This window comes from Epinephelus lanceolatus, chromosome 12 (assembly GCF_041903045.1).
Source record: "Epinephelus lanceolatus isolate andai-2023 chromosome 12, ASM4190304v1, whole genome shotgun sequence".
Lineage (NCBI taxonomy): Eukaryota > Metazoa > Chordata > Actinopteri > Perciformes > Serranidae > Epinephelus > Epinephelus lanceolatus.
In genome coordinates, this window is record NC_135745.1 from 32328148 (window position 1) to 32344432 (window position 16285).

The window sequence follows — 16285 nt, forward strand, 5'->3', positions numbered from 1 at the left end:
CAATTTGTTGTAATGTGTTTTAAAAAAAAACAACATACATGGAAGAAAAAGGTTAAGTGGCATCTCTGTTTAATATAAAATGTCACACTTGTCTGAGCCTACTCCAATTTGTTCACATTAAATCTACTCTGCTGTGCTGAGTGTAGCGAGCCACTCACTACATAGGTTGAATCAGTTATGTAACAAATCAGGAAAATAGCCACGATTGTCTACAGCTTAGTTTTACACATACTGGAAATGATTATTGGCCTTGTACTGGAGAGTGCTGCAACTATTGTGGCAAGTGGAAATGGCTACTGCCTGATATGCAAATAATTTAAAGCTTTTAGTGCCATGTTCATATACCATATTAATGGTGTTCTTCAATGCCCTGCCTTCTTAATACAATGCGCAAGATCATTTGTGCATCACTAAATGGATTTTTGATATTATCAGAATATCAAGCAAGGGAAAATGATTAGGCCAATTGAAATATGGGCAGAGTGTAGTTTGTAACAATTCTCTCAAAACAGCACAACATTCACATTTTGCTCTCAGCACTATTCCGCTCTTGTGTATCTGAAAATGAAACCTGAGAATCCATATTTTCTTCCTCTTTTCATCTCTTCAGCTGCAAGGGACAAATTCATCATGTAGGTATCTGTCTGCAGACTGCACCCACACGTTAGCTTCCTTCACTTTAAGCAGTGAGCTGATTCCCAAGTCTATCCCAGTGACTCCCCCTCTGCACCGGTGTTGTGGGGATCAAAGAGAGGCGGGTGATGGAGGCTGTTCAGCAGCTGACTGGACTAAAAGACGACAGCCAGTCCGATCAGGCTGTGGCTCACTGGCGTTTGTCCTTGACGGCTGTGTGTTCTTGTGTTTCTGCCGGGACTGAAGGCAGCGGCGGAGCCAGCCACAGACACAGGAGGATGATGAGGTGGCATACGTGGAGTGCGGCTGAGCTGCTGTTGGTCGAGGGGTAGGTGTTCCATGAAAGCTCGATCAGACCCAGGATCAGGACCCTGAGCACAAGCAGCAAACAATTAAGCACAGTGTGTGATTGAGTGCTTGCCAATGCTAAAGGTCTACAACTAATAAAAATCTGACCTGTAGTTCAGTATTTACACTCCCTCTTACCTCAGCAGGTGGGCCAGCTTCTTGACTCCTCCGCTCCACAGCAGGTAAGGCAATGTGTGGAAGTACCAGACGTAGAACTGATAGTGCAACGAACGACTGAAGCACATGCCGATGAAGTTAGAGGTGAACAGAATCAGCACTATCTGTGATTGGCTGTTAAGGTTTGACACAAATGCTGGGGTATACTAGCAACATCATTCATTTATACTCTGACTGATACCATGTTAAGTCAATTCATATTTACACCCAGCAGTTCAAGTGTTCCTAATTTGTCCTTCAAAGGAATACTTCACCCATAAATTGGCCTTACACTGTGTTACCCTGAATGTGTGAAGTACACTGTTTTTCCCGTATCCCTCCATGGTGAATTGCAAAGTACCAAGCACATATCTAGGTAAATGAGACTTTGATGATACTGGAAATGGATGTTTTGATATAGTTTTGTTGTTAATCGTGAAGCACCTTTACTTCAATTCATCAAGAATGCTCTTTCTTTGGATTCTTCGTTCACTGTGAAAGCATGCTGGAAAAAGGTAAGTGTAGCACGGGGTGAGTAACTGATATACAAATGGTCATTTTGTAGGTGAAGTGTTCCTTTAAGAGACAATATTCTACAGACAGGACCAGATTTAAATGGAACAAAAGGATATGATCAACAGTGCTTTTCTGAGCAGGGATTTTTCTCTTGCTCGGCTCCTTGAGGATTTCGAAGATGTTTTCTCCTGGCCTGGGAAGAGATGAAATAGTTGCATTTAATTTTTTTAAAAAAAGTTTGTAATTCCAACTCAATGGCTAAACTGTAATCAATACAGCACAAGATCTTAACATCTTCCTCAACTGTGAAGTCATATTTGTGAAAAACTGTGACTGATGGTAGATGTAAAGGTACGTACCATCATTTTTTTTGTTGAAGGGACAGTTCACCCCAAAATCAAAACTACTTATTTTTCCTCTCACCTGTAGTGTAATTTATTAATTTAGACTGTTTTGGTGTGAGTTGCAGAGTGTTGGAGATATCAGTCGTAGAGATGTCTGACTTCTCTCATATATAATGGAGCTAGATGGCACTCAAGTGTACAGTATGGTTAAAAGTGCCAGAAAAATACATTAGAAAAACTCAACAGCAATGTCTCTTTCCAGAAATCATGACCTGGTTATAATCCACAGAACTTGTTGTGAGCATTTTAATTTAGGAACTACTTTCTTGCAACTAATATATTGGAGAGAAGGCAGGCATCTCTACGGCCGATATCTGCAGCACTCAGCAAATCACACCAAAACAATCTAGATTAATAAATTACACTACAGGTAAGAGGAAAAATATGTATTTTTGAATTTGTGGGGTTACTGGCCCTTTAAGAACTTTACTGGCTTTATTGGTAAAGAGTGCCCTGAAATAGTAACGGTAATTTATAATCTAAAACTTGCATTATATTTGTGCAACATAGAACTAACCCTAAGATAAGGGGATAACCCACTTACAAAATGCATCTACATTTTTACATGCTTCTATCAGGTTGTAATATGTTCTATGCTACAATGGGTCAAATCCTCCAAGGACTTCTATGCCATTGAGATCTCTTTGTGCTTCTTTATGACAGCTTGTCGCCTTGTCTTATAATGCTATGCTGTTTAAGAGTCAAAATGATGTTGTCACTGCATAACAGATTCATACAATCCTCACGCTTCATTTAAATATCTGGAATACATTGTGGGTCCACGAGATCAACTACAGACTGAGCCAACGCCTGCTGTGTCATGGACTAAAAAAAACTGGCATGACTTTAACCCCTCATTTATTCTAGCTCATTTCAATCTATGATGCCAACCTTAACCTTGGCACAGCCAAAGTCTGCCTCACCTCTTCCAACGGCGCAGAGCAAAGAGCAGCAGGGCGAGCAGGTGGGCAGCCAGCAGGAGTATGTGAAAGTACCGATTCAAGAAGAGCCATTCTGGCAGGAAGCGCCAGTTGACTGTCCACTTGAACATAAACTGACGGCCAAGATCGAACGCCCGGGTCATGTAACCGATGGGATTCTCCAGGAGGAAAGGCAGACCCAGCAAAAGCTAAGATAACAAGACAGATTCGGTCTGAAATGATGCTTGGCACTAATGAACAACATTATAAAATATTTTAGCATGCTGAATACTATGGGATATTTTACCTGTATGGCCGCACACAGAGACAGTTTGGGGATTGTCCTGATGAGACCGAATTCAGACAGGAGGAGGAAAAGTAGTCCTGGTGCAAAAAGGAGCACATTCATCTTCACAGACACTGCTAAACTGTCAGAAAGAGAGGAAGATTGAGTTGTAATTTCATCATGTAATGCATGGGAAAAAAATAGATTCACAAAAATGCAAAGGACACCTGATACATATTACTCCAGAGAAAGACGTTATATGAAAACCTGCATTGTGCTGTTAGGGAGTCCACACTTGCCTGTAAACGCCGCAGCCCAGAGTCCAGTATCCATCCATGAAGAGGTTAACGGCTCCAAACAGCAGCATCATGGCCACTGGATCATTAAAGAGACGCAGCACAAAGATGGAGTGGATCCGATACGACGCACAGCACACAAAGAAGAACACGTAGGGAGGAACCTGGACAAATTCATAGAAATAAATGAACAGAGTCTCACATGAACCCTTCATGAGCAGAACACTACAGTTAAGTGGTGCATCACAGCAAATTTTATAATGCCAAATGGTAACTGAGGCTTTTGTGACACAGACTGACCTTCTTAGTACGATAATAAATCCTGAAGACAAGCAGCAGCGTGATGAGGTAGAAAGCAGCGAAAAGATACTGAGCCAGACGGATGTTCACCCCATGGCTGGTGATGTAGTAGAGAGCTGTGAAGATGTAGACAAAGCCAGCCGGGTACCTGCAACAACCAGGTGCTCATTTAGCCTGTAAAAACTACACCTACCTACAGGATGGAGAGACCTGCATCGCTAAAAACCTTTGAAACTCACACCAAGGGGCCGGTGTCTCCTTTAAGCTCTGTGTAGTCATAGGTACCATTGATGACTCCCTCTACTTCATCCATGTAGGCTTTCCAGTCTATTTCAGTGTCTGTAGTGAAGAGCATAAATCAGTTATCATGAATAATGGGAATGGTTATCTAAGTAATGTCACTGTCAGTGCTGTTGGTATTTACGTTACCACCTAGGGATGCATGATATTGGATTTTTTTGCAGATATGCCAACATATAACAACTTATTTGGCCAATGACCAATACTGATTGTTCGAGCCATCTCTAGCAAGCCCTAGTTTCCTTTTATTTTTTGAGCCACTTTAATGCACCATCTGACCTGGCATCTCGGGAACCTTTAATTAAAGGTAGGTGTGCTCAAGCAAGCATGAAGCATGGGAGAAGCCATGGGGTTAAGGTATTAAAGGAGAAGTCCGGTATTTTGCACTTTGAGCCCCATTTCTGGGTTGTTTATGATAAAATAGAGCGGTTAAGACCAAAATTGTGACGATTGCTCCTTTTCTGAGAATTTGGCTTTCCCCTGCCTGGCGTAACACAGCTGCTGACCCTGAAGCGTTATACACTCCAGCCCGCTTGATGGCGACAATGATCCTTTACGTGGGTGTCGCCAACCGGCAGGAAACCATTGCAATGTAATGGGACACAGAAAAGAAGCAGAAGAAGAAGGTTGGCATTGTGTTTAAAGGCATCGTACTGCGAAGGTTGTTTACAAGAGAGTAATTGCTCGTTGTTTAAACTTATTACAAAGTTGTTTAAACTTATTACAAAATGTTTTCGATCGTTCTTGTTCTTCCTCCTTCCTCCAGGAGCGCACACAGCACTGTTGAGCCGGCACTTTCGCTGAGCTAAAAGACTACAATGACTACAACCTTGTCGTAAACAACCCCCTTTCCGTTTCCAGTGGCGGATTACTACCAACAGACAATGAGGCTTCTATAGAAAACCAATGGATTAGACAAAATGTCAGATAAATCATCACGGAAACCACAGTTTGCTACGATTTTTGTGTCAGAACGTCAACGAACACCACTGACCACTCGGTGAGTTTCATGGCTTTGAAAACGAACATTTAGGGTGGTTTTAGGACAGGTTCACAAATAGCCATAGGCAGCAGTGTTAAGCCAGGCAGGGGAAAGCCAAACTCTCCGAAAATGAGCAATCGTTACAATTTTGGTCTTAACCACTCTATTTCATCATAAACAACCCAGAAATGGGGTTATAGGTTCTCCTTTAATCGCTGTGTTTTCGGTTAATCTTAGTTTTTATTGTTAAATGAAGTTGTTTTATACCCCACTGATTTGAACTCTGTTTTTGAAAAGGCCTGTTTATTTGGGGAATTTTGTTTTCATTTTTCAATATCGATAAATCCACTTTTTCACCAGCTAATTTTAGTAGCAGTAGTAGAAATCAAGGCTCTTCTACAGTGGAATTAACATCATATTAAACATACACACTCTTATCCTGATGGCCCAGCCGCAGATGGAGACATGAAATAGAATGATTTTTAACGTATGTTATATTCTGATTCTGGACGATACAGATAATGTACCAATATTATCAGCATGTTGGCCGATTCCGATTCATTTTAAGGCCAATATCGGCTGATACCGATGACAACAAATGGCCAATACAACTTCTCTGGGTCCAATGTGGTATCCTGTATAACCTGTAAAAAAAAATAAATAAAACAGCTCCATGCATTTGTGAAGCACCAACTTATTGGCTCATAATAGATTAAAACAGTTCATCAACTACTAGGCTATCTGCTTTTGTCTGACAATCTACTGTTGGGCCACTAACTGTTTTGGAATGACAAACAAATACACTAGTGCTGCAAGGACTGTTTCATTAATTGCTTAGCTACAATTCCCAAAGATATAATCACAAACTATTTTGATAACTGAATTATAATTTTAGTCAGTTATCAAGTAGAAATGCCAAACATTCCCTGGGCCCAGCTTTACTGTGAATAGAATTAACTATTTATTGATTGATCAAAAACACTACTAGAAAGATACATTGATTTTTTTTTTTTTTTTTTTTTTTTGATTACAGTTGTTACAGTTTTGCATCAGACAAAGAGGATATTTGTCAAACTAAACAACAACTTAGTGGATGACAGATAAACGCTAAGAATTGGTGATTCCGTTATCAGTGAGCAGATGTTCACGCCTCTAAAAGTTAAATGTATTGTCAACAGTATGTTTAGCTGCATACTTTAAGCTAGCAGTTGCTGAAAATAATAAATGTCGCTTAACATATGTACCACCACTACGTGGTCATGTAAAGGCAGTAAATTCCCTTTGACAGGTGGCAGTGTAAGTTAGTAGGTTAGCTAATGCTAGCTACTTAGCATTCAAATACGTTCAGAAAAACGACAAAGCACCATAGCATGCTAACTAGCCGCGCAGCGCAGCTACTTACATGCTACTTTCTGTATGACCCACACATTGATCCCGATCTCCAGGAACCACAGAAGTGAGACGACCAGTAACGTGTACTCCGTCTTGAACAGGACCAAATGTTTGTCCTGCCACAGTGTGTGGAGTTTCCCCAACAGCGGGGACGGAGAACCGGGAGACTTTCTCCGCACACCTCCTGCCATCTCAGCGGTGTAAGCTTCGGACGGAGAGACGTGGAGAGAAGCCGCAACTGACATGTGCAGTTTTACGTCATCACGTAACGTAGTCATTACCTACGTCACGTGACACAGAAACCATCCATGGTTCAGCCGGATTTGACAACTGGAGATACTTATTTTGTAGGACAGGTAAGATACGACACATTTATTAATCGACGTACTTGACAGTTAGGGCATAATATCTTCTTATTAATTATTGTTTCTTATATAGTTGGGTGACGTTTAAGGGTGTTAAAAACGTTTAGAGGTCACTACTGGGTACCCGGCTGCCTTAACAACGCTAGCTGGCTAACAGCTAAGCTAACCAGTATATTTAAAAACATAACTGAAATACATTATACTCACGCTCACAGGAGAGAAAACTGACTTTCAATATATTCTTACCTATTTTTAATTGCACCAATAAAGACAGTAGCAGTTATCGCTGACTTTCAAGTAGTGCCCGCTGCTTATATAAAGCTAACGTTATTTAAAGTTTTGAGTCACATACTGTAAATAGCGTTAGCTGCCACAGGTTTAAAGAGCAGCCGATGTGTCTGCTTGTCTTACTTTCACCATCACATTTTGGGTTTGTTTTTGCCGCTTATTTAAGTAATAGTTAACTTCCTAATAATCAAATAACCTGTTGTGCCTGTCATATTGGGGTCAGCCACATTCCAGTCACAAACTTAAGGTCCTTAAAAACTCTGAACACCACTGAGATTAGAGCGTTACCCTGCATTGAGTCATAGCCTTTTTAAACACTCAGCAACATGCACTTTTTTGTCATCTAACAACAGTTTGATTTGAGTCACATATCGATATGTTTGTGCAGGTCTGCTCCTCGGGCAGTGACAGGAGACTCAGGAGGAATGGATGGACTTCCTGTGACGATGACAGAGGCAGTGTGTCTCGGGGCCAGCCTTGCCCTCTCAGGCGTCTGCTACTACCTCTATAGGAAGAGCCGGACGACACTAGATAAACTTGATGTAAGCTGTGCTTCATGTGTAATTAACATACTCTTCTATAACTATATGTTGTCATTGTTTTAAAAAATACAGTGTCTGTTTTCATGCTGTCTAAGCCACTGAAACGAATGTGATTAGTTGTGAAATAATAATTTTTAGAGGACTGAAAAAGTAGACCATGTAAAAATTGAGAAGATAAAAGCTGGAGAACAATTAAAGAAATAATCATAAGCAGAATTCTGTGTGGCAGAAACCGATTTTTTTTATTTTTCTCTCCCACCATGTGAACTCTTAGCTGACAGTTATGTTTTGCTGTGTGCAATTTTGTAAAACCTGAAAGCTGTCTATTACAGTGTGTATACTGCATGTACAAACAGTCTGTGTCTTGTGTTGCCAGGATGCTCCACACTTCACCATAGATGACAAACTCAAAGACATTTTAAAAGTTACCCCAGGAGCGTGTCTACAGTATGTTGTCATTGAAGGTAAACAGGGTCTCACTATTTCTAATACAGACAAGAGCTGATAGCATATTGTTTCACTAGGTAGACTGTCCATGCCTCTTATTCTCTATCATGTGTGTATATATATTGTAGGTGCTGTGCAACCAGTGGGTGAGCCTCTGACAAGCCCCTTCCAAAAAGAATTTCTCGGAGTGTTGCAGAAATTCATGTTGAAAGAACACAGGCTGGTGTGGAACAGCCTTTCACGCACTTGGTGAGAGCAATTTATGGCATGCAACAAAGGTTCCTGGTTGGAATAGAGCCAGAGACGTTCTGTGTACAGTATGTGCCCTAAATAGTATGTTACCTTTAGATCTAAGAAAGAGGGTTGAAAGTTGTAGGTTTCCTCCACCCAGCTGTGTAGAGTGGTACTATAGTTGGTACATCACTGCCGTACATGATGAAGATAAAGCATGTTGTTGTAACATCATGAATGTTGAGGTCAAGTCAGAAGCTGTTAATTATGGTAATTCCCACACAACATGACTGAGCTTTAGACCCTTTACAGCTGTCAATTTCCACAAAGCAGTTTGTAATGATGGCTTTCTGTTAGCCCAATCTGAAATAATTCAAGTGATATCACAGTGAGCCTTTTTACACCTGGTATCAACATGCGTTTTGGGTGATCCAATCACAAGTGGACAGCTCCAAGTCTGTCTGTTCACATCTGCCATTAGAACGCCTCTCTACTTTAAGCTGTCTAATTGTGATCCGATCACCCAGGATGCATGTTAATACCAGGTGTAACTAGGATCTGAGTTTTTTTTTCAGACTTTTTGTATATAAATATATGATACATTTCGGGCAACTCCAAAGTATCAATTTCTATCATATTTTGTCTTTGTCATATGTGTTGACGAAACAGACCTGTTCCTCCCTTTCCTTGTTGCAGGACGGACAATGAACGAGTCTTGCACCAGAGAGTGAATGCAGTGCCCTTTGTGTTAGTGGGGTCAAATGAGACCGCCGTCAAAGTCCTGTGCCCTCTGCAGGCCTCCGGACTGTATATGGAGACCACCCATGAGAAGTTCCACCAGGTCAATTATGGCTTTGGTGACATCATAGGACAATACCTCAGTGGAGAGAAGCTCAAAGGACAACTGGAGACAGAAGAAATGCTCAAAGTCAGTTGTCAAATGAAACACTAATTCCTATAACTCAATAATGAAGTCATAATCAGTTGACAAAGCATAAATATTTAGCACTAACCATTAACAAAACCAATTCACATTTTACAAATATTCCTCTCTTCTTCCAGGTTGGCGCAACTCTTACTGGCATCGGTGAGTTGATACTGGACACGGACGGCACCCTGAATCTCCGACCCCCTTCGAATGGCTCACAGTACTTTTTGAGCATTACGGACTTTGAAACCCTGCGGGGAGAACAAGAGAGCACGTCTGTTATATGGAAGGCGCTGGCCATCACTTTTTCTTTGGCAGGAGCAGCTGTCCTCCTCTGGGTCGGCCGACGCTACTACCACCAACTAAAAGTTCGCTGGGAGCGGGAGCAGGAAAGGAGGGAATTTGAGAGACTACGGGCTGAAGCCCCAAGAGCACGTGCTTCAGTGACAGGCCGCGAGGCCACTCAAGACGGGGCAGAAGAACCCTTAGAGAATGCCTGTGTGATCTGCCTCTGTCAGCCACGGAACTGTATTCTGTTGGACTGCGGGCATGTGTGCTGCTGCCACAGCTGCTACCAGGCTCTTCCACACCGTCGATGCCCTATATGTAGACAGGACATCAGTAGAGTGGTGCCTCTCTACCATGTCTGAAGCACCTGTGTCGTCACCTCAGTGGAACGTCACCACAATACAAACTGTACGAACTTTACACCTCAAAGGTCTAACGTGCTGCACTTACACCTGAATAAAGGCAAAGGTACCTCTGTGAAAATGTTAGTACTGTAAAGAATGAATATTTCTTTAATGAAAAGACTGTAAGTGTTAAAGAATGTGAATTGTAAGGGTATTGTGCAAACATGTTGTTCACTACACAGTTTCAGTGAGGTATTTTATCTGTAAATGTATTTGGGAAATACAGGAAAATTAAGTAATAGGTAAAAAAGGGTGTGAGTTTATGCAACAAAGATGTTTATTTTCATACATGTTTGTTCTGTGCCTTATTTTAGTAATTTATATGGCTGCTGCTGCTGTCTTTGAGTGATTGAACTGTGTGTATCTGAATAACTTAAGTTTGGTCAAAAGGAGTAAAAGGTGCTGTGTGTAACTCTGGAGATAGTGGATTATTGAATCTCATTCCCATTTCGTCAAGTACAGATGCTTTGAACTGGTAGTCGGACCAAACCACCAACCCAAAGAGTCTGTATTTGACAAGCTGGGAATGAGACTCGACATCAGCTATCTTTCTCCAGTTACATAGAGCACTTTAAGCTTTTGTTTCAACCACTTCCATTTACATATTTGAGTCACAGGAAGTTATTGAAGCAAAGATGATGAAGCTTTTGTGTGAATTGAGGCACTACACACAGGTGAGAGTGTGTAAAATGTTGGTGTGTTGAAACAAATCCAATAAAGTGTCACTCTTAACACTTTGTGCAGTGAATTGCACTTACCATCAATGTCACTGTGTATAATTGTGGCTAAATCACTCACACATTGTGTTTTAGAAATGGAGCCATAATGTAACAAATCACAATTTGCCTCAGAGGGCTTTACAGCATATGACATCCCTCTGTCCTCAGACCTTCACAGTGAATAAGGAAAAACTCCCCCAAAAAACTTTTTAACAGGGAGAAAATATGGTGGAAACCTCCAGAAGAGCAACTGAGGAGGGATCCCTCTTCCAGCATGGACAGACAGAGAATAGATGTCATGTCACTATATTCTGAAACAAGTACATGAGAAAGATAATATGGAAAGAAACCGTGTCCCTCCTATTTGTAGTGCTTCTAATGGCATTTGCAGGAATCCTCTGTGGCTCACCATAAACAACCAATCAGAGCTGTGGAGTCCCTAATGCAGCTGTCAGTCATGTCAGTCACTGCTCATAGACTTAAGTCAAACTTTGAAACTTGACAGATGTATTCAGAAACATATTTTAGTGTACTGTTTAGCTGTATGAGACAGTTTGCTGTAGATGATGGGCGGTGTTTTGTCTCGGCTGGACTGTTTGCAATGGCCGCTGGGTCACAAACTTTCCCTTTTCAAGGCTCTGACACCAAGCCGATGGTCGGCCCTTAGGCAATGTTGGGTCATCAGTCAGAGTCCGTCGCCCTAGGTTTTGTGGTGCTCCCATTGATGAGACAAATCACTCTGACTGGCAGTTGAGCTCAGTGCAGGAGAAGAGAAACAGAAATGAGGAGAACAAATAAATGATTTAAGTCATAAGGGGTGTGACATTGAAACAAACTTGTTAGATAAGAGTATTTTTTTAGTCATCGAGCAGTTCGAATCTGTGTTATTATTCACTAGCACACGGTAAATATTGGTTCTTTTAACAACACTAAACTATGTTTCCAAAAACGTTTGAGGCAAAAAATAGGCAATGCTGTAATCGAATCTTGATTCATATTGGATCAGTGCTAACTAGTTTGACACAAGCAGTGACATGATTGACAGCTGCGTTGCAGACTCCTCAGCTCTGATTGGTTGTTGCTCACATAAGGCCATAAGAAGATTATCTGTCCCATTTAGTGCTGTGTGAATATCCTCCTGAGACACTGTGTCCTGATATGAGGACATCACATTTTGGGTTTACTTGACCTTATACTTCATTCTGCTTTACTTCAACCTGTTGTCCTCATCCGTGGACACTTTTTGTCCCATCTAGTGGTCGTAAGAGCACAATACATGTACACTAATCCATGTAAAAAAAAAAAGAAGAAAAAAAGATGGCGGCCATCTCTGCCAAGTCAGTCTGCAGCCAATCTTGACACAAAAGGTCCAAAACTTGATTGATTGATCCAAAACAGATTTTATGGTTCAAACTAGTATATTTATGATTAATAATGTTTATAGTTTGATATGGCAACAAATTTGACCAATTTTAGCAACAGTAACAAGATAAGACGCTGTTAATTAGGAAGTACTCGTTCGAGGACATTGGGACTTTAATGTTGTCTCATTTGAGGACACTGGGGCTTTAAACAACAGCTTTGGTCTCAGGAGGATATATTTATAGCTTCAGCAAGTATGACAGTTTTTTTTTTTTTTATAAAAGTTACCAACTACAGCTTTATGTCCAACTACACACATCCGTGTGAGGCCACCATGAAATGCAGCATTATGCTCAGTCTGTACGTACAGATCTTATATGATTTAAGATTTGACGTCTCTTAATGATCCACAGACATCTGAAATGCAGCTGTCACGTCAAATGGCTGCTTCTCCTCTTAAACATTAGCAAAGTAGCTCGTGTCTGAAAAGGTACACGTGTTTCACAGGACTCTCAAGATGATATGAATTCATGATGGGTCCTTTTTATTTTTCCATAGGCACAAATGCTTGTTGACAGCACCTGGTGTCTGAAAAGACTTGGGTGTAGTGAGTCATCAAGCTTACTATTTCTGTCATCTCTAACAAGCAGTGAAAGGATGTGGAGAATGGCGGAGAGATGAAAAGCCACCTTTTTTTTTCTTTAGCACAGAAAAGGAGAAACTATTAGGCATGCGAGGTGGAGGGGGGTGTTTGGGGAGGTGATGCAAGGTGAAGAGTGGGGCATAAGGCCTGAGTAGGCGTAAAAATGGAGCAGGTGGGAGACACAGGATCTCATAAATCTTCCTCAGCGGTCATAAGGGTTCACTCTGACAAATTCTTCATGAGCTCTCTCAGCAGAACAGCAGCTGCAGCTCTCGGGGAACAGACTATTAGTGTAGCACTCGCAGACCTCTGGGGGCATGGGAAAATAACAGTGGCATTTGATTTGTTCAGTCCAATTTAATTGAATAATTGAGAGAATAAAAAGACATTACAGCAAGAGAGTGAAAGGAATAATCTCACACGGGCCTTTGGGAAGAGTGAGAGCTATGCAAATGCTGTAATGTATGCACTGTTCATATAGAGATAAAAGCTTTGCCTTTGTTCATCACCACAATTACTTTAGGCTTAATTTAAGCCTATTTCTTGCCTGATATCAGACAGAATTGTCAACACATTACACTCCATTTTAGTCAACTCGGTGGAGGAGGAGGATTTCAAGGTCTGGACCCAGGTAAGCCTATTTCAGCATGATGATGAAAGATTGGTGCCTCTGCCACTAGGTGTCCATCTTTCTTCACTTGAAGTAGTGAAATACGCTCTGTGCCTTCTGACAGTGAGGGGAGACACTGGCTCCAGTGGATGGTTTCCAAGTCACATGCAATTAATGTACGCTGTGATATCCTGCTTAATCCACTCTGATAGCTGACAAACACTTTAGATGATATGATTATTCTCTAATTGGCTGTGCTTCATGGGTGTAGACCCTGATTTGTGGTGATGAGGGAGCAGACACTGGCAGTTAAGTAAAATCCTATTCATTAGGAGACCTAGTTTTAAATACGGAGATTTAATAGCAGCATTAGCTTGGCTAGCAGTTATAATGACTTTTAATGTTGTCAGACTAATGTGACTGTCAATAGTTTTAGGCATGTGGATGTCAGTCTGTTGCTCCACCCCACTACTTTGGTCCGGACTGAAATATCTCAGCTATTTTGTGCATTACCACAACATTTTGGACAGGTGTTCATGGTCCCCAGAGGATGACTCTTGCCATAATGAGGAGGACATTTTCATGTCTACCGTTGGATAAACTGTCATGAAACTTGGTTCAGATAGCCACAGGGCCCAGACTATGAAAGCCTATGATTTTGGTGATTGTCTGACTTTTCCTGTAGTGCCACCATAAGACTCATATTTGTGGTTTTTGAGAAAATGTCTTGGCAACCATAGTATGGATTGCCATAAAATTTGGAGCACACATTTATGCCCTTCGGCACGACGGTAGAGTGGTTAGTATTGTTGACCCACAGCAAGAGGGTTCCTGGGTTTTCTCTAGGTACTCCGGCTTCCTCCCACAGTCCAAAGACATGCAGGTTAATTGGTGACTTTAAATTGTCGGTAGGTGTCAATGTGAGTGTGAATGGTTGTCTGTCTCTATCAGTACGTTTACATGCACAGCTTAATCGAGCTATGCTCAAAATTCGATTCTGGTGTCTAATCGGACTTCTGTCCTTGTCCCAGTTTACATGCAACTGAGAAAATCAAATTACTGACAGGAACATGTCCTCCTCCTCAACACTAGGTGACGATATGCGTCGTTTCAGCGGGTTAATACGGCCCCCTTTCCGGTTGACCTATTACGTCACTTAATAATAAACAACTGGAGTCAGGTGGCAGACCGGCATTTTCGAACAACAGCAAGATTAATAATCGTACAGCTTTGTTCATCTTGTACGTAATGTACGCGTTACTGATTGTGCAGATAAGGTGCATGCTATCCCTCGTGGTCATGGTGATTTCGAGAGGCAGACAAGAACGCTGTATGCTGTTGGAGGGCTACAACAATAGCATGTCTTGTCTGTTCCGGGGTCATATGCCAGCGCGAGGGGTGTGGAGCACGCGCGCATGCATTGTCTAGTTTAACTCCGATTAAGGCGTATACATGCCAGAGAAAATCGAATTCCAATCGCATTATCTGGGTGTCTTAATCAGAGTTGGAGAACTCCGATATTAGTCGGAGTAACGCGTTTACATGCACTTCAGTTGTCCAGTTATAGTCGCATTAAGGCAATAATTCATTTTTTTCAAGTGTCATGTAAACGTACTGATACAGTACGTTTACATGACACTTGAAAACCCTTTTGCCTCACAGCAAAAGGGTTCCTGGTTCAACCCCGGGGTGGGGGAGCCCTTCTGTGCAGAGTTAGCATGTTCTCCCTGTGTCAGTGTGGGTTTTCTCCAGGTACTCCAGCTTCCTCCCACAGTCCAAAGACATGCAGGTTAATTTGTGACTTTAAATTGTCCGTAGGTGTGAATGTGAGTGTGAATGGTTGTCTGTCTCTATGTGTCAGCCCTGTGATAGTCTGGTGACCTGTCCAGGGTGTATCCTGCCTCTCACCTAGTGTCAGGTGGGATAAGCCTCAGCCCCTCTGCGACCCCCAACAGGATAAGCCGTCACAGAAAATGAATGAATGAATGAATGAATTTATGCCCCTCTCTGGATGAACTGCAATGACTTTGCCGATGCCCTGACTTTTCAACTAGTGTCATCATCAGGTCAAATTATTATGACATCAACCTCAGCTGTATTGTGGTTTTACTGTTAATTCACAAATGTTAGCATGCTGACTTGCTGAAATTCTGTGGGGAACATGGTATAAAGCATACCTACTTAACATGACATGGCATGTTCAGCATGTCATTGTGAGCATGTTAGCATACTGACATGCTACTAAGTAAGTACTGGCGTGCTTAAAGGGACAGTACGTTTTTCCTCGTACCTGTAGTGCTATTAATCAGTCTAGATTGTTTTTGTGCGAGTTGATTTTTTTTTCTTTTGCACTTTGAGCACCACAAGCTGAGAGCCATCTCGTTCCATTAGAAGTTCCTATTAGAAGAAGGCAGACATCTCTGCAGCCGATATCTCCAGCACTCTGCAACTCATACCACAACAATCTAGATTTATAAACAGCACTACAGGTAAGAGGAAAAAATATGTATTTTTTATTTTGAGGTGAACTGTACCTTAAAGTATGACTGGCATTGCTGCAGACTCTATAGTCTTGTTTGAAATTAGGAGGTCTGAAGTAATAATATTAAGATCAGTCTCACTCAAATTAATTTCTGTGGTACAAAATGTACCAATGTGGTATTGTTCTATTTTGGTGTGCATTTATTTATGTCCTTAGATTTTTTTTGTGTGTGTTTAAGTCTTGCATCCAAAAATACTCCAGCCAAACTACAGCAGATGGAGCCAAATGCCGTATTCGACAAACAATAGAGTGTAAAATGAAAATGGCATAGCTCCAGATCTGCAGAAAAAGTTTGGATAAATCTTTGAAATCCTGACACACCGTGACCTTATGTGCTTGTGCTCCTGACAGGGAGCGGTGGGGCGGAGGGGTCTTTTTTGACT

At 41.5% G+C, this 16285-nt stretch overlaps 2 protein-coding genes across 2 annotated transcripts; one reads left to right on the forward strand and one right to left on the reverse strand.

Annotated features, from left to right (window-relative positions):
* Window positions 1-55: 55 nt before the first annotated feature.
* alg3 (ALG3 alpha-1,3- mannosyltransferase) lies at window positions 56-6724 on the reverse strand. Its single transcript, XM_078173272.1, has 9 exons — window positions 6544-6724; window positions 4099-4198; window positions 3860-4007; window positions 3563-3723; window positions 3285-3405; window positions 2981-3186; window positions 1769-1846; window positions 1120-1263; window positions 56-1004 (listed from the first exon to the last, which is right to left on the reverse strand). Exons 1-9 carry the CDS (start codon window positions 6722-6724, stop codon window positions 824-826), a joined length of 1320 nt encoding a protein of 439 aa, XP_078029398.1. The 3' UTR covers window positions 56-823.
* Window positions 6725-6754: 30 nt separating this feature from the next.
* On the forward strand, window positions 6755-10758 carry mul2 (mitochondrial E3 ubiquitin protein ligase 2). Its single transcript, XM_033651039.2, has 6 exons — window positions 6755-6889; window positions 7575-7728; window positions 8105-8192; window positions 8304-8424; window positions 9103-9334; window positions 9469-10758. Exons 2-6 carry the CDS (start codon window positions 7612-7614, stop codon window positions 9982-9984), a joined length of 1074 nt encoding a protein of 357 aa, XP_033506930.1. The 5' UTR covers window positions 6755-6889; window positions 7575-7611; the 3' UTR covers window positions 9985-10758.
* The last annotated feature ends 5527 nt before the right edge of the window (window positions 10759-16285 follow it).